At 47.0% G+C, this 19,470-nt stretch overlaps 1 protein-coding gene across 1 annotated transcript in view; it reads left to right on the top strand.

Annotated features, from left to right (window-relative positions):
- ush2a (Usher syndrome 2A (autosomal recessive, mild)) overlaps nucleotides 1-19,470 on the top strand; it is a 1,730,413-nt gene that overhangs the window by 1,393,653 nt on the left and 317,290 nt on the right. Inside the window, exon 54 of the mRNA XM_072506478.1 lies at nucleotides 14,976-15,186. Coding sequence (XP_072362579.1) covers nucleotides 14,976-15,186 — 211 coding nt within the window. The remainder of the gene's footprint in view (nucleotides 1-14,975; nucleotides 15,187-19,470) is intronic.

The raw sequence follows: 19,470 nt of genomic DNA, 5'->3' as shown, positions 1-19,470 counted from the left end.
TATCTTTTCCAAATGGCACCAATTTACTTAAATGTATGCACACAAACCAATACACAGTTGCTCCTTGGTATGGTGTTGATAGTATAATGGGTAGTAACCATTATGTTATGGCATAAAGGATGCAGCATTATTAGGCCTGATCTGCATTTTGTGACTCAAGGTATGCTTCAAAACACCATTGTTTTTTAGATCCCGTGCTCACTTCTCCTTCTCCAAGAATGGCAGTCACTCACACGTTGTTAGTATCCAAAACCTTTACTTTAAGAATTCAATGTGCTTCCAGCATGTTATGCACTGAGTGCAGTATTTCATTATTATAATAACATAACTTCACATTAGGGTGCACAGTAGGCACCGGCACTCAGTGGTCCAACAGCAGAGCAGCGATATCAGCATTGCAGATTGGACCATATTACTGGTGTCATATCACTTTAGATCTGCAGTACCAACACCTCTAAATTTACCTTCTGTGAACATTACAACAAGAAACCTTAGCTGTTAGCTCACCACAGAAATCAACAAGGGAAAAAAATGTTTTAAACCCTCAAATAATAGCCCGGAAAAACTTCTGTTAATTCCTGTTTTATTATTTGTGTTGATTTGCTGAGGTATTTTTACCCACTGTTGCAAATAGATGAAGAACGCAGTCATCATGCAATATGGTGGTGGCATTAGGTACAGCGGTTAGCACTGCTGCCTCTCAGCGCCAGGGACCCAGGATCCATTCTGGCCTTGGGTGACCGTGTGGAGTTTGCATCTTCTCCCCGTGTCTGTGTGAATTTCCTCCAGGTGCTCTGGTTTCCTGCCACAGTCCAAAGATGTGTAGGCTAGGTGGATTGGCGATGCCAAATGGTCCCTTAGTGGCCAAGGATGTGTAGGTTGTCGTGTTGGGTGTTCCGCTATACAGACGAACCAACACAGTTGTAGATGGTACAACTCTGTTTTATTACTCTTAATAACAACATCTGTAAACTTATGACTGTGGTTCATAATTTACCCATTAACCTGTGGACCTAGCCCTAACACTATCTTAGAGAGGCACTCAGCACATGGTGTATGTCTGAGAGGCACGCTGTGAGCTCTGTGCCCTGAGCTGTCTCCTGCTGGAATGAGTGGGAACTGTGGTGTTCCTCGTTTAGTGCGTGTGCTCTCACTGGTGATTGGCTGTGATGTTGCGTGTGTGTTGATTGGTCTGTTGATCTGTCCATCAGTGTGTGTGTGTGTGATTGCACCATTTGTTTATATGAATATCATGACATCCCCCCTTTTCACAAGAATATGTGCCTATGTGGTAATAAATATTGGTGTGTACTGAGTGCAGCTGAATATGTGTGTTCAATATTTACAACATGCACATGAGGCTAAACTATATACATAGGAAGGTGTCAGGTGCAACTTAGCAACAGGGTTGTACCACAAACAAAACAAGTGCAATCATCAAACATCAAAAACGAACTCCTGTAACGACAAAAAGAGAAACACATTAACATTGTTGCATAACACTTTAGTGAGTCCAATGTACAAACAGGCTCATAAGTCCAGCCTAGTAGATGGGCGACGAATTCGGGTTGACCGCCTCAAGGGTGGGTTAGGATCCACCGGCTGAGGAATGGGCCTGGCCACAGGCGATAGAGGAATAGGCAGAGTGGCAGGAATCTCCACGAAGTCGACATCAGGAACAACAGGAGGGCGTGGCACCGGTGCATGATCATGTAGCGAGCGCAGAAGCAGCCGAAGATCCCGGCGATTACGCCGGCGAATGGAGCCATTAGGCATGCGAACCAGGAACGAGCGGGGAGCCACGCGGTGGAGAACTTCGGCAGTTGCCGACCAGCCACCCTCTGGTAGGTGGATGCGGACGTTGTCTCCAGGCGCCAAGGCAGGAAGATCAGTTGCCCGAGTGTCATGTGCCACCTTCTGCTGAGCACGCTGCTGTCGCATCCTCTGCAGTACTGGAGCATGGCCGGGTTTAGGAACATGAATGGATGGTACAATGGTCCTGAGGGCGCGACCCATCAACAGCTGGGCTGGCGAGAGGCCAGTGGACAGTGGGGCCGAGCGATAGGCCAGCAGGGCTAAACAGATGTCAGATCCGGCATCAGCAGCCTTGCAGAGGAGCCGCTTCACGATATGGACGCCCTTTTCCACCTTGCCATTTGACTGGGGATGTAGAGGGCTGGACGTCACATGTGTGAAGCCATATGAAGCGGCAAAAGAAGACCATTCTTGGCTCGCAAAACAGGGCCCATTGTCCGACATGACGGTAAGCGGAATGCCATGGCGAGCGAAGGTTTCCCTGCATGCCCTGATGACAGCTGACGATGTCAAATCGTGCAAGCGTATGACCTCTGGATAATTTGAAAAATAATCAATTATGATGACGTAGTCCCTGCCGACGCATGAAAAAGGTCCACACCCACCTTCGCCCAGGGGGAACTCATGGGGCTGAAGTGTCTCAGGGGGTTTCGCCGGCTGAAACCTTTGGCAAGTGGGGCAGTTGAGCACCATGTTGGCGATGTCGTTGCTCATGCCCGGCCAGTATACAGCTTTTCGGGCCCTCCGCCTGCACTTCTCAACCCCAAGATGGCCTTCGTGTAATTGTTCGAGGACCAACCTGTGCATGCTGTGTGGAATCACAATCCGGTCCAGCTTTAGGAGGACACCATCAATGACGGCCAAGTCGTCCTGGACATTGTAGAATTGTGGGCACTGTCCTTTGAGCCACCCTTCCGTCATGTGGCGCATCACACGTTGTAGAAGGGGGTCAGCCGCAGTCTCCCGGCGAATACGGGCTAGACTTGCATCATTAGCTGTCAGATTGGCCGATGTGAAGGCCACATACGCGTCGACCTGACATACGAACCCCCCCCAATTCGGGCGGTGTGCTCACTGCTCTGGACAGGGCATCCGCGATGATGAGGTCCTTTCCCGGGGTGTAGACCAGTTGGAAGTCGTACCACCGGAGCTTGAGCAGAATGCGCTGGAGGCGTGGGGTCATCACATTCAGGTCCTTTTGTATGATGCTGACCAGGGGGCGATGGTCGGTTTCCCTGGTGAACTGAGGGAGACCATACACGTAGTCGTGGAACTTATCTATGCCGGTTAACAAACCCAGGCAATCCTTCTCAATCTGCGCATAGCGCTGTTCTGTGGGGGTCATGGCCCGCGAGGCATAGGCGACCGGGGCCCATGATGCAGTGTTGTCCCATTGCAGGAGTACCGCCCCAATGCCAGACTGGCTGGCATCAGTCGAGATCTTCGTATCTCGAGAAGTGTCGAAGAACGCCAATACCGGGGCTGTGGTGAGCTTAATCTTGAGCTCCTCCCATTCCTTCTAGTGTGCGGGCAGCCACTGGAACTCCGTAGTCTTCTTCACTAGGTGGCGAAGAGCCATTGTGTGGGAGGCAAGGTTGGGAATAAACTTCCCCAGGAAGTTGACCATCCTGAGAAAGCGTAGCACTGCCTTCTTGTCTGCCGGCTGCGGCATGGCTGTAATAGCTGTCACTTTGTCTGCATCCGGATGCACTCCTGACCGGGATATGTGGTCCCCCAGAAACTTTAGCTCAGTTTGGCCAAAAGAACACTTGGCTCGGTTGAGGCGCAGGCCGTGTTATCGTATCCGAGCAAAGACACGCTGGAGACGACTGATGTGCTCCTGTGGTTTGGTGGACCAGATGATGCGTTGTCAACATAGACGCGCACCCCTTCGATGCCCTCCATCATCTGTTCCATGATTCTGTGAAACACCTTGGATGCCGAGATGATGCCAAACGGCATTCTATTGTAGCAGAACCTGCCAAAGGGAGTGTTGAAGGTGCACAGCTTCCTGCTCAACTGATCCAGTTGAATCTGCCAAAAACACTTCGAGGCATCAAGCTTTGTAAAAATTTTAGCCCGGGCCATTTCGCTCATGATGTTGTTGTTCAGGTCTTTCGGGTCGATGCAGATCCAGAGGTCGCCAGAGGGCTTTTTTACGCACATCATGGAGCTGACCCATGGCGTGGGCTCCGTGACCTGGGAAAGCACTCCTTGGTCCTGGAGATCCTGCAGCTGCTGCTTGAGGCGGTCTTTGAGTGGTGCTGGGACTGTACGAGGTGCGTGAATGAATGGGGTGGGGTCCGGTTTGAGCCGTATTCTGTATTGTGTAGGGCAGTGTGCCCATGCCCTCGAAAGCCTCTAGTTGTGGGCGAGAAGCGAGTGGAGCTGTGCCCTAAAGTCTGTATCCGGGAAGTCGGACGTGCCTTCTGGAGACAGAGTGTGTATCCGCTGAACGAGGTGGAGAACCTTGCACGCCTGTGCGCCTAGCAGGGAGTCCTTCGATGATCCAACTATCTCAAAGGACAGTGTGGCTGTGTATGCATTGTGTGTCACCTCGAGCTGGCAGGATCTGTTGCTCTTATTAGCCCTAATTCTGTCACCTTTGCTCACGAGTCGTCAGGTATCTTTCTGATACCGCCACGTGGTTCAAGCTCAAGTAATGATTAATAATACAGCACACCCACTTAGTAAATGTTAAATCAACGATCATTTATTATATACTGCAATAAATACTTACACAATAATACTACCTCTAGACTATTACCTACCACTAAAGGCCAATATTTAACTTTGATGATGGCCCACCAGGTCAGGGAAACGAATGGTCTATCGAATTAGGTCTGGCCTGCGGGATTCAAAAAAGCTGGTACGGGTCGATAGTCTGGAACACCTATCTGGTAGTGATCGCTGGAGTAACACTTACTTGTTCTTTCGTCGAAGGGACTCAAAGGTTGCGAGTAGGAGAAGAATGGTTGATCTGAACTTGGCCCCCATCTTTATAGTTCCCAGGGGCTTCCCGCCTCTCGGGGCGGACCTTGACCCTGGCCCCAAGTGATTGGACTTGGTCCCAATCACCGGGTTCGATATGCTCCAATAATGGGGCGATTCCTTGATCGGGGGGTGGTCGTTGACCTTTCTTTGTCTCGGCCACTGCTGGCGCCGAGAGGTCTGGATCGGCTTTCAATTGCTAATTTGTTGCAATTGTTCCCGGGGATGGCCGATTAAAATGCAGATGGCTGGGTTGATGTGCTGTTAATGGTTGCAGGTATCGGTCTGGGCTGACTTCCCCAGAGCCGAATACACTGTTCTGTCTGCAGCTGTCTGTTTGTGCCCTGTTGGCTGATTTTCCCATCAGCCTTTTCAGTTCGCCATTTTACTTCGGGGTTTGGCCAAATTAATCGGGAATCAGCCATTTTAGCTGGCTACAGATCCCATTGCCAGGATAACATTTCCGTTGTAATCGACCATCTGACAGCGGGATGGCCGAATCGGTGGTTTGACCTTCAAGGCGTACAAGGCTGACCATGCAATAAGGTTGGCGAAGGCACCAGTGTCTAAACTGAATGTGATTGGTGATTGGTTGACCGTTAGGGTGGCACACCATTCATCACCGAGATTAACGCTGTAAACTGGCATCGGCTGGTGGGTCCTACTTGGGGACATCCGATTCCTGTCAATGACCGCAACGCGGAAGGCTTCCCGGTCGTCGGTATCACCGGTCTGTACGTCGTGAGGGTATGACTCGGTGTATGGAGGCTGAATGACCCGCACATCCCTGCGAGGCTGGCGGAATTGGGGAGCGTTGGCAGGTTGAGCTGCTCGACAGCAGGCAGCATAGTGGCCCACCTTGCCACAGCGGAGGCAGTGTCGATTCTTTGCTGGACATTGCCACTTTAAATGTGTGGATCCACAGTTGCCGCACATCGTGACTTCATGGCGTTCGTTGCGCCACCGCGCATGCGCAGTTCGGTCCTGCGTAGAGCGCGCCTGCGCGTCACGTCCCTCTGCATCGATGTCTCTTTTGGCGCGTACAAGCGCGGGAGGCCGCGGAAAGCGCGTGAAATGGCCGCCTTCGTCCGGGCCGCGGGCTGGGAGGAACTCGATCGACTGGACCCGCTCGGCCTCGTAGGACCACTGCCGTGCCGATTCGGCCGCCTGGAATTGGGAGTACCGGCTGGTCGCGTTTTCATGGAGGACGCAGGCTTCGATGGCGGTGGCTAGGGTGAGGCTCTTAATTTTGAGGAGCTGCTGGCGTAGGGTGCCCGAGGTGACCCCCAAAACTATCTGGTCCCGAATCATGGAATCGGAAGTGGCCTCATAGCCGCAGGACTGCGCGAGGATACGGAGGTGTGTCAGGAAAGATTGAAAAGGTTCATCCTTACCCTGCAGGCACTGCTGGAAGAGGTACCTCTCAAAGCTCTCATTCACCTCGACGCTGAAGTGTTGCTCAAGTTTTAGAAGGACCGTCTTGTACTTCGTCTTGTCCTCACCTTCCGTGAACACCAGGGAGTTGTAGATGTGGATGGCGTGTTGCCCTGCCATGGAGAGGAGGAGGGCGATCTTCCTGGTGTCCGATGTATTCTCCCTTTCTGTGGCTTCCCGGAAGAACTGGAAGCGCTGTTTAAACAGCTTCCAGTTGACGCCGAGTTTCCCAGCGACTTGGAGCGTCTGCGGTGGGCTGATGGTGTCCATGGCGCAGGATGGCGGATCCCTGAAGATGTGCAGGTAGGTCTCACAGTTGCTGGGTTCCAAGCCTGGTACTATGTCGTGTTGGGTGTTCCGCTATACAGACGAACCAACAAGGTTGTAGATGGCACAACCCTGTTTTATTACTCTTAATAACAACATCTGTAAACTTATGACTGTGGTTCATAATTTACCCGTTAACCTGTGGACCTAGCCCTAACACTATCTTAGAGAGGCACTCAGCACATGGTGTATGTCTGAGTGGCACGCTGTGAGCTCTGTGCCCTGAGCTATCTCCTGCTGGAATGAGCGAGAACTGTGGTGTTCCCTGTTTTATAGTGCGTGTGCTCTCACTGGTGATTGGCTGTGATGTTGCGTGTGTGTTGATTGGTCCGTTGATCTGTCCATCAGTGTGTATGTGTGTTTGCACCATGATATGTTTATCTGAATATCATGACATAGGTTAGGTTACGAGGGTAGGGCGGGGAATGGACTTGGGTCGAGTGTTCTTTTAGAGCGTTGGTGCAGACTCAATGGGCCTCCTTCTGCACTGTGGAAATTATACAATATGCTCAGATTCCTGATTTACTTTAGTTTCCAAATGCTGGTCCATGGTCCATGGGTAGAAATTCTGCGGGAATCGACCGCACGGGCAACTCCAGCGGGAACCACACTGGCGTAGGGCCGCCCCAAGGGTGCGGAATCCTCCGCATCTTCAGGGACTAGGCCGGCCCCCGAGTGGTTTGCGCCGTGCCGGCCGGCGGGGTAGGAGCTTGGCGCCAGGCCAACCGGCACCGAAGGGCCTCCGCCGGCCGGCGCGACTTGGCGCATGCGCAGGAGCGCCAGCGTGTGCTGCTGTCATCCCAGCGCATGCGCAGAGGGCTTTGTCTCCGCACTGGCCACGGCGGACCGCTACAGCCACAGGTGTGGAAGAATAGAGTGCCCCCACGGCACAGGCCCACCCGTGGATCGGTGGGACCCAATCGCGGGCCAGGCCACCGTGGGGGCAACTCCCGAGGCCAGATCCCCCCGCGCCCCCCTGAGAACGCCACCGGCCGCCCGCGCCACCAGGTCCCACCGGTAAGGACCTACTCAAATTTACGCTGGCGAGACCGGCAAAACAACGGGTGGCCACTCGGCCCATCGCTGGCCGGAGAATCGCCGGGGGGGCCGCTGCTAGCGGCCGCCGACTGGCGCGGCGCGATTCCCGCCCCTGCCAAATCTCCGTCGCCAGAGAATTCGGCAGCTGGCGGGGGCGGGATCTGAAGAATCCCGCCCGGGAAGTCTGGCATTCTTAGTGAAATAACTTAATTTTGTTTTAATTTGAATTCATTTTGTTTAGTCTCAAGATTTGGATGTTCAGTTTTCAGTTTCAGGATTTAACATTTGAGTAGAAAGCCTCAATTTTATAATCAGTCCCCACTACCAATTATTCCATCTTGATAGAATGCAAAGTATCTGATTTTGCTTTAAATATATATCACATCTTATTATCGTAAGAGTATATTGACTGCTGACAAGTCAAGTGATATTGTTTTGCCGCAATCTGCTGGCTCCAAATATGATCACAGCATTCTTATAAATATTCAATAACCAGTGCTTATTGCCAATCAATAACACATGTTACACCGAATTATAAAGCATTTATAAGCTACTTTTAGTTCAGTACTGTGAGGTTTTCTGAAATGCTGCATATTATGTTGGTTTAATAACTCTAAACATCTCAGTCATTTACAGCAATCATGTCACACTGTTATTAAACTGTAATTTCCAAACCATACAAAAATTAATAATTTCATCACAAAAAATTTCTAGGGCAGACAATCAAAATAAAGTTGTGAGCTAAAACAGTGAACCAGTTGCATTTGTTATGATTTAAAGAGCAATGTTTGAGGAGGCTATGCATCCCCAGGCTGACTGTTACAGATCTGTGTCGACTTGTGTAACAAAGTCCATCGGCCCAGAAAGCAAAGGATCGTTCTAACGGCCACACTGCACCTGAGTCAGGATGTGACACGACCGGTAAATCTCGCAAGAGGCAACTTGTGGGATTTAACCGGCTTGATGCACCTCGCGAAATCTAACGGATTCTCACGAGATGTCGCAATCTGGATCCTGCCCACAATGGCCCGGCCAAGATGTACATTTTCAAGTCTGCATTCAGTCTCACTTGAATATGCTCGCCGGAGTTACCCAGGCCTTGGGGTCCAATCCCCGCACATCGGAGACCCCGAGTGAGTGCCATTTAGCATTGGATTCCACCAATGTGGACCAGGCAAATGGCACTTGAGAGGGGGGGTTCCCCCAGGTGATTGGTGGCCACTAGGTGGTCGTCCTCTGGGCAGGGTGGTACTCTGCAACTGCTGATGCCATCTGAGCACCTTGGCTCTGCCAGCCTGGCAGTTCCACCTGGGCATCCTGGCAGTGCCATCGGAGTACCATTTGGGCATTGCCATGGTTCCCAGGTGGCACTGCCAGCCTGGCAGGGGCACTGCCAGGATGCCTGGCTGGCAATGCCACCATGCCTGGGTGGAAGTTTTGCCGCACCGGGGATCAGGCCCGGGTGTGCCATGTCCTTATGAGGTGAGGTGCGGGGTCTCCGATGACCCAATAGGTGCATTAGGACATTGGGGGGTTCCGAAGGCCATGTTGTGGATTGGCACCCCGATCACTGGCAAGCAGAGCTCAATAGTGCAGCAAAAGGAACGAAGTGTAGCCTCGGCGGGGCGTTCTTTGCGGAGGCTCCAAAGTGAAGCAGAGCCCTGTTTAATAGAGGGATCATTCTCGGCACTGTCACCCCTGGGAAACACCCGGCTTAATGTGCTTGACACGGGACACTGTTTAATTTCCGTTAAATCACGCCCCAAGCCTTTGGTAAACAGTGAAAGTTTAGCAGCAGCTTTAACTTTGTTGCTTCAGGATTCCACCAGACTGCAACATGTGATTTTTTTTTTTTGCAACAGTCATCCTGCAGCCCGTTTATGTGAAAAACAGTTCAATAGTGAGTTCTCTGCCAGGACCAAAAGCTATCGCAGTTTCCAATGGACATTGGCAAGTGTAATGAAAGGACTTCCTATGAATGCAGGGAAGCATAGATTGCATACATGTAACCATCAGGGCAGCGGTACCCATTCCTCCCATCACCTGTCTGAAAACTGTTAAAGAGTTTATTAAGTATTTAGTATTCCCAAGAGATGTTTAACATGCTCCCTGAATGTCAGAAGTGTCAAATAATTTATTGAATGTAGAATAAATTCATGAGTAATCTCTAGAGAAAATGACTAATCTAGTGGCTGATAATTTGCAAACATGAAATTGCTGCCGATTTTAATTTCCATTGACTTCCAGCTAACAGAGAACCTCAGAACCATTGTTCTAATTTGGCCGGAATACTTCCAACTACCTCCACTCGTATCAGAGCTGGTTAATGCAAATGTCTGATCAAGTGAAAATGCTTCTTAATTAGAGTTTGAATGCCACCCTTCCTCATATGACTGCAGTGGCTAACCAAGTGGTAGTTTAGGGCTGTCTGAAGCAGGAATGCACAAGGCGAGGGATGATGCGAGGGAAAGTGGGATTGGGTAGACAAACGGTCCAAGGTCACACCTGTCATGATATTAGAGTGATTGTGGTAGTGGATTCCAGTATTCGATATAGTACGGTATACTCAGTACTTCATGGGGTCACCTGACTTGTGTGTCAGAGATCAGGTAGCACATGTAAATGTAAGTTGGAACCAGGCTGCACCGGCTTGCACTGTGTGTCCATTTTCTATTCTTGATAAAGTTAGTTTACAATAATGATATTAGTCATCCTGAAACATGAAACAAGACAATACCATCTGCAGTTTGCACTCCATGCCAGATTACAGGGTGAGATATGATTTCAGATAGGCATAAGGGCGTAACATTGTGCCATCCTGAATGTTCTCAGTGACACTGGATCCAATGGCTTCACTCGCCGCCATGATGCAAAGCGCCGTGACCTCCAGAGGACTCAGGTAATGTAGCTGTGCCTATCTATATCCTCTTGGTTCTGCACTGCTCCCCATGGTTATGGGCCACATTATCCTGCAAGAGAGAGAGGGAAGAATGTCAGTGAGTGTGTTGCAATGCAATGTGCCTACCATAACTAAATAGCCAGAGGCATGTGGGAGCAATGAGGGGTGGGTGTGAGACTGGAAGCATTAGTAGGAGTGATATCAGCCAGTTAGGCCATGTAACATCGCCAACATATAATATCGCCGATTTAATATGTCCAGGCACACGCATCATTGGAGTACACAGCCTGCAGCTCAGCCGATCCCCAAAGAAACAAACATAGACATTACCCACTTGGATTTCACACCTTGTGACTCTCCTTTCACCTCTTAAAGTAATGACTCCAGCATTGCACCAGAAAACTGGGAACCCTCCCTTTTCCTTGTAGATCTATTTTCTGCACATTGCCAAGTCTTCCACAGAAGTTTATTTACAATGAGTACAGCCTCTCTTTAAGAGAGGCAGACAGTTTATAAGAAACCCAAGTATTCACGCATCATGATCTCCAGCACCTGAAGACAGGCCTTAATGACTTTTTCCCCATAAAGTTTAAACAGAGATTCACTACATGTGATATAATGAAATCACTGAAGGTGCTTCAAATCAAAGGTTATGGGCTTTCACAACATCCCGGCAGTAGTACTAAAGACCTGAGCTTCAAAAGCAGCCATAACCTTAGCCAAGCTGTACCAGTAAAGCTACACCACTGGCATCGACCTGGCAATGTGGAAAGTTGCCCAGGAATGTCCTGTCCACCAAAAGCAGAACAAATCCAATACAGCCAATTACTGCCTATCAGTCTACTCTCGATCATCAGGAAAGTGGTGGAAGGTGTCATCGACAATGCTGTCGAGTGGCACTTACAAATCAATAGCCGCTCACCAATGATCAGTTTGAGTTCTATCACGTCCACTCCAGACCTCATTACACAGTTAGTCCAAACTTGGCTTGATTTCAAGAGGTGAGGTGAGCTGAATGCTCTTGATATCAAGCGGGATTAGGCTATTCAGACAGCCCTCAACTACCACTTGGTTAGCCACGACTGCCACATGAGGAAGGGTGGCATTTAAACTCTAATTAAGAAGCATTTTGACTTGATCGGACATTTGCTTTCACCAGCTCTGATACTGATGCAGGTGGTTGGTGTATGTTCTTGTCGGGTGGCCTGATTTGTATTACAAGAACACTTGTAGCTAAAGCTGCAAACGGTTTATTAGCATTAACTGTGGGTCAACGACATACAAAACAACAGATGAATAACAGTATGCTCAGGCACAAGCAACCTCTCTCTCCAGCTCCCTCCAGCCAGTCTGAGGGGTCACCTGACTCTAACATTCACTTGTATACTAATGAGACTCCTAGTGGTCAGTCGATGAATTACAACACAACCATGCTATCACCACAGTTGGAAGTATTCCAAATGTGGCATCAAGGAGCCTTAGCAAAACTGAAATCATTGAGAATCAGAGGAAAGCTCTTCACTGGTTGGAGTCATACCTGGCGCAAAGGAAGATGGTTGGAGGCCAAACATATCAGCCGCAGGACATTGCTGTACAAGTTCCTTGGGGTTGTGTCTTAGGCCCAATGGTCATCAGATGCTTCATCAATGCCTTTCATACCATCAGAAGGTTAGAAGCAGGAATGTTGACTGATGATTTAACCCTGTTCAGCACCATTCATGACTCATCAAACACTGAAGCAGTCTGTGTCCACATGCAGCAAGGCCTGAACAACATTCAGGCTTGACCACAACTTATTATCCCCCTTAACATTCAATGGTATTTCAATTGCTGTAACCTTACCATCATGGGGGAAATCGGGATTAGGCTATTAAGTTGGATGATAATGAATGGTAGAGCGGGCTTGAATGGGCCGAATGGCCTCTTCCTGCTCTATTTTTTCTATGTTTCTATCAACATCCTGTGAGTTATCATTCATCAAAAACTGAACTGGACCAGCCACATAAATACAGTGGTGACAAGAACAGCAGAGAGGCTTGAAATTCTACAGCAAAGAACCAAACTCCTGACTGCCCAAAGTCTGTTCACCATGTACGAGGCACAAGCCAGCGTCACCACCTGCCTGGATGAGTCAAGCTCCAACAACAATCAAGAAACTTGGCATGAAAGGGGCTGGTTTAGCACACTGGGCTAAATCGCTGGCTTTTAAAGCAGACCAAGGCAGGCCAGCAGCACGGTTCGATTCCCGTACCAGCCTCCCCGAACAGGCGCCGGAATGTGGCGACTAGGGGCTTTTCTCAGTAACTTCATTTAAAGCCTACTTGTGACAATAAGTGATTTTCATTTCATCATCCAGAACAATGCAGCCCATTTAATTGACACCCGATCCACCACCTAAATATTCACTCCCTTCGCCACCGACGCACATTGGCAGCACATGTTATGGGGAGAAGGCAGGAGAATGGGGATGAGAAAATATCAGCCATGATTGAATGGCGGAACAGACTCGATGGGCCGAGTGGCCTAATTCTTCTCCTATGTCTTATGGTCTTATCTACAAGATGCCCTGCAGCAACTCAGCACCTTCCAATCTCATGACTGCTACCACACAGAAGGACAAGGCAGCAGACATATGGGAACACCACCATCTGCAGGATCCCCTCCAAGCCACATACATGATATGCATTTCCTTTACTGTTGCTAGGTCAAACCCTGGAACTGCTTCATAACAGCACTATGGACATGTCAACACCAGATGGATTGCAACCATTCAAGAAGGCAGCTCACTACCACCTTCTCAAGGGCACCTAGGGATCAGAAATAAATGCTGGCCTTGACAGAGATACTTGAATCCCATGAAAGAATAATAAAAACAGAGATCAGAAAATGAATATTTGATATTTTAGTGAAGAACAGGAAATACTGAAAGTGCATGGTGTCATGAGAAAGTCGCTTTAAGAAATATTTGGCTGCTCATATTACTGCAGTGATGTCAGACTGTACGTGGAGCTGGGCTGTCTGTCAGTTTTTTACTTTCGTTTTAGGCTGTTTGCTGCAGGGTGTGTTTTAGTTTTGTTTTCAGTGTTGGAGCTAAAGCCAGACAGAGCAGGTGTACTGTTGATCTCTCTGCCATGAAAAGACTATCTCTTGATCATTTGGTGAATTCAGAATTATAAATGTTCTCCGTAGTGAATGTAAACCTAATGTGCTTCTGTTAAAAGGTGTTTCTTCTGTCTTCTGGTTGTTGTTTGGGAAGTTATTAAGGATTACTTAGTGTTGTATTCTTTGGGGGTTGTATTTGAATTGATGGTTGCTAAGATGTTCACTGTATGTTTTAAAAAGGTTAACTTGAGTTCATAGAATAAACATTGTTTTGCTTTAAAAAATACTTTTCCATTTCTGCTGTACCACAGCTGGAGAGTGGGCCACGTGCTCCCCATACCACAATCTAGTAAAAGTTGTGGGTCAGGTGACCTCCATGATACACTTTGGGGTTCTCTAAACCCTGGCCCATAACAATGGAGCTAAATCAGCATCTAAAATAGGCTAAAACATGTTGACAGTATTACAATCCCAACCCAGACCCTAAAAGTGGCTAAGACACTGGACCGAGACCCCACAATTTTTGTTTATTTGTAAGACTGCGGAAAGCATGTAGAAATAGGGCTTGGTTATTTGTTTTGACTACAATATTAATCTTGTTAACTTCACACTTGAAAGGTACAGCTTCCAACTTACACCTTAAGCACTACTACATGATTTCCCATTAAACAACAAGAAAAGGAGCAGCACAGTGACGCAGTGGTCAGCACTGTTGCCTCATGGCGCCGAGGTCGCAGGTTCGATCCCGGCTCTGGGTCACTGTCCATGTTGTTCGGAAGCCACTGTGAAGGACCAAGGCCTAGATTTCAGAGATAACTTGGATGGGAAAGGATAGTGTAATGCAAAACTAAACATTAATTTTAAAAGCCCAGCATCAAGATATTAGTCTGAATCCTTTGCGTTCAAACTTGGTGTTGTACAATCAGCGTTTAGAGGCCCGGCATTAATGGCTTTCAACAGGAAGCACACTTTGATGCACTTCTATCCTTCTTGACTCCACAGCTGCGGGGTTGCTAAATAAGACTCCTGGCCTGCTCATTGCCAACAAAACTCTTAATGGGGTCCAACAGATTTACAGGACCCACCAGCTCTTGGAAAAGGACCCCACATTTTCAACACCTAGAAAAGTTAGGCACAGGCCACACATACCACCATGAAACTAGTGTGCTGCCTGCTAATCTGCACTCGTACATTAATCCTGTTATCAGTATCTGAAACGTTTTCATTCTTATTCTGTGCATATACTCTAAAACATCAAAGATTTTGTGGAAATTGCATTCTTCAAAATTTAACTATTTTTATATCTATGTTATTGCTGCCCTACTGCGAGACCATCATAATGACAAATTTAACATTTCTACCCCAACAGAGAGACTGTGGCACAAGTGCTGGATGTTCACTGTCCCAGAGAGCTGGAGGATATTGCAACGGGTGTGATTTCAACATCCGTGCTCATATTTGTGCTTGGTCAGAACAAGTGGATGTTCCGACTTCAGTGAACAAAGAATTCAGTGAAAAGCTTTGCTTTTTGCCAGAGGAGATCATTAACACAGTGGGTCCCCGCAGCCATACATTTACAGGTATCTAAAACAAAAACTATTCTTTATTTCTCATCAACTGTTTTCATTTAATACACTGGGGATTTATTTCTTAGATCAAGATCTTGGGCTGGATTCTCCAGTGCCCCAGCTGCGTGTTTCCCGGCAGCAGGAGGTGGTATGCCATTAGCTGGTGGCAAAATGATCTTCTCACGCTGCTTGTCAATGGGATTTCCTATTGAAACCACCCCACGCTGCCAGGAAATCTCTAGGCCAGGGTGGGGGGGATGCACTGCCGGCAGGACCAAAGAATCCCTCCGCCAGCGAATGGCCGGATAATTCTGGCTCTTATCTTCACTTTGCTTTCTGCGTTATTCCTGTATTCCAGAAAACAATAGCCCTCCAAGTCTCAAGGACTTATTACGCATAAAGGCAATCAGGTTGCTAGTTTACTAGAAATTGTGAAAGTGATGCAACTGAACATGCCTTCCAGTGCTTGCAAGTCTTGCAATGTTTATTAATGTGGCTTAATGTAAAGGTACTTGGGCTGCTCTGTGGAGAGTGCTAATATGGCATGTTAATACATAAGGAATCAATGCAAATCTCAAGCATCTGCAACATGGAATTCAAAAAAAGTGCAGAATTCTCAGTTTGATTCTTATTGGTTCCAAAATGGTATAATTTAGTCTGACAGGATTCTAGCGTGACCTTTAAGACCATTATATACAGTCCACAACAGAACTGTTTACACTGTAAAACTCTACAAACAATTGGGACACCATGGTAGCTTTGTCAGGCCATTGGAAATTAAATCTATGCGGTGGTAGGATTGTTTAGTGCACTGAGTTAGCACACTGTACTTTCACCATTGGGAATTGGGATTTACATCCAGCCCAGACAGACCTCTGTCCCATTTTGTAGATGCTGCCGACTGTTAAGTTTATGTTTGTATTATTTCTGTTGTAAGACTCTGGTACTGCTGTATGGCTTCTTATGAGAATCTAATAGTACTGCTGCTATTTTTAACTGAAGCCTACCATTGCTATTTATGTTTAAGGAGCAAGACAAATGGCATCCTTTTCTTATTTGCATCCACAACTGATTTTGCATTTACCTGACTTACTGCAGCAGTAGTGAGGCACAGTCTGGTCACCCAAAGGATGCATCAATTGACAGCTGAACACATTCTCTCGTCTCTGACGACATAATCGCAGTGTGAAACAAACACAATCAATGCAAATAACATTTTGGAGGCTCCTTTTTGTGTAGGATTAGCAAAATGTATTAATTCAACTTGCAAACCCTTTATACCTTTGGGGCTGTTTAGCACAGGGCTAAATCGCTGGCTTTGAAAGCAGACCAAGGCATGCCAGCAGCACGGTTCAATTCCCGTACCAGCCTCCCCGACAGGCGCCGGAATGTGGCGACTAGGGGCTTTTCACAGTAACTTCATTTGAAGCCTACTTGTGACAATAAGCGATTTCCATTTCCATTCCATTTCCATACCTGCTGGTGATTTAATGGCCATCTTGAATTTGCTTCTTCAGTGATGAACAAAACCGTATTATGTTGTTCCTTCAATGCTTTGGATTTATAAGGGATTTGGGGTTGGTCTTTTGTCTCTTGATAAAGGTGGGAATGGGGTTGGGAATGTAAGAGGTTTAGGAGTTCTGGTTGCAAATTCCAATTTGCAGTGCCATCCTGATCCACTGATATTTTTGTGTGGCCTACTCGCTAGTCGGGAAAGTCCTGAGCGCACAACCTGTACATACTCCACCTGAGGGTGAGTTGGCATTGTCAGAATCATCGTGCCAATTTCCTTGTTTACACTATTTTTGTGCACTGGTGTGGGTTTTAGAAGCTCTAAAAAAGCCAGTTTGACAGTTTGTGACCACTGAAGAAAACTACTTGAAAACTCTCCTGTCATCATTTGGATTGGTGTTACTGGTATTTTACTTTGAAAGAAATGGCCCTGGTGTTGGAAGTATAAAACAAATCTGAACATCTACTTCACTTCATTAATTGACAGGAAATCTGCTTTGAAATGGAAATAAACTGGGCGGCATGGTGGCACAGTGGTCAGCGCTGCTGCCTCATAGCACCGAGGACTCGAGTTCAATCCCGGCACTGAGTTACTGTCTGAGTGGAGTTTGCACATTCTCCCCATATCTGCATGGGTCTCACCCCCCTAACCCAAAGATGTACATGGTAGGTGGATTGACCATGCTAAATTGCCCCTTAATTGGAAAAAAAACAATCGGGTACTTAAAGTTTAAAAAAATGGACATAAACACTATTTGCAGCTTTAAAAAGACCACCTGGATTTCAGTTTCAATGAACTCCATTTTATATATTTCCTGGGGTTTGTTGTGATGACCAGGGCTGTTATGAATGCTTGGCTGTGTTTCAAATGGTCCAGAAGCACTTGACTCAGCAGGGGGCTGTTCATATTTTGATTTGCAATGTTAAGAGGTTATTAAAGGATTATCAATCTTTGATGCCATAAATCGATTGGTTTGTGTTTGTTCTTTTTACAATAGATTGACCACTTCAGCAAATGTACATTTTTTCAAATGGCCTCTATAAGTGACAGTGTCTTTGAATATGACACATAATTATATTGGGAAAAATGGATTATTTCAAGTTCATTTCAAAGACATCCGAAGGGGCATGGAGGATATGAGGGGCATGGAGGGTGCCTGGTGGGTAATGGGGATATGAGTGAACATGAGGAGTGTGAGGGGCCATGGAAGAATAGGGTGGCATGGGGGATAAGATGGGGTTTGGAGGGCATGTGGGGATGAGGGGTGAGAGTTCAGGCATTTTGGAGAGCTGGACCAATATCTTAGTGAACCGAGATGGATCCTTCCATCCATCCCACCACAGCACCTGCACTTCTCCGATGTTGCTTCTGGACTTGGAAAACCCAAACCCTGACTGCCAACATCCCCAGGAGATGAAAATATGGTAGGTGTGGCCAGAGGTGATGGACTCAGTTTTCCAAACTCAGGGAATGATGCAGCTCGCGTTTCTCAAGCCCAACTCAAAAATACAGCCCTTCATCTATTGATTGCATTCACCTACAATTATAAATTTATAACTAGGAGAATGCTGCAACTAAAACATGACATAGGAAAAGTTGGGGGTATTTGCAAAACATAGCCCAGGGTGAGATTGCTATAGAACTGAGAGTGAAGGTCATAAATGTTTGTCAGCATTATCTCAACACCAAGATACATTTTGTCCTTGAAATATAATCCAACCTGTTTTTGCCTTTATGATATACAAATGTAATGATTGTGGACTTGCTTGTATCCTACGCAAGTCAACATTCTTTTGCAGGTATTGAATTTAGACAGATAAGCATTGACGACAATATTCTGTAGTCTAATCACATGATATGATTTGATTTGAGCTGATATTGTAACATGTAAGGATAAGTTCAGCATTCACACACTTCCAATGGGGAGCTTATTCAAAGCAAAGTGGATCAAAGAATTAGCGCACCAATGCCTTATCTCTGACATGTCTTATCTTCAAGGGTGGATTTCCACTGGGAGATCAGCAATGCCTTACACTTTGAACCTTAATGGTATCAAGTTTTACTTTATTGTCTTTATAGAGAAGCATATTATATGGTATTAAGACATCAAGCACTTTGGATAATACAGTCCAGTAGTATTAATATCAACTCCACCCAATATGTTGGTATTCATAAAAATACATATTTATTGAGCTTGTTTTACTGAAATAAGACAGTACATTCCTCAACACAAACTATTAACATAATTCAAAATGCAGTATTTCACATTGCAGAGAATGGGACTTTAATTTCACTCAATGGGAAGACAAATGTTATTTAGCAAAAGAAAAGGCACAAGCAAAAGGCTATATTTATTTTTTGACGAAAAGTAATGAACCAAGCAAGATATAACTCAACATGAGTTGTATATATTGTTATACTACTAGCCTTGATGCTTTCCAATGTACCCCTGACAGGTCTCCCAACATTGTTCCCTTTGTAAACTTCAGGTTGTCTGAAGTTCTGCTGCCTGTGTCTTAAACTTGCACAAGTCCCTTCCACCTCTCATCCCAGTGCTCACTGACCTACATTGACTCCCACACAAACAACTATTTCATTTAAAAATGCATCCTTGTTTTCAAATCCCAACATGGGTTCACCCCTCACTCGCTCAGTAATACCCACCAGTCCCACAAACCACCAAGGTGTCTGTGCACATATATTTCTGGTCTTTTGAGCATTCCTGATTTTAACCGCTCCACCATTGGTAGCCGTGCCTTCAGTTTGCTGGGTCCTGAGCTCTG

The sequence above is a fragment of the Scyliorhinus torazame genome, chromosome 1 (assembly GCF_047496885.1).
Source record: "Scyliorhinus torazame isolate Kashiwa2021f chromosome 1, sScyTor2.1, whole genome shotgun sequence".
In the NCBI taxonomy this organism is placed as follows: Eukaryota; Metazoa; Chordata; class Chondrichthyes; order Carcharhiniformes; family Scyliorhinidae; genus Scyliorhinus; species Scyliorhinus torazame.
The sequence above is the reverse complement of the archived record's forward strand: the minus strand, read 5'-3'. Positions and strand labels throughout refer to the sequence as shown.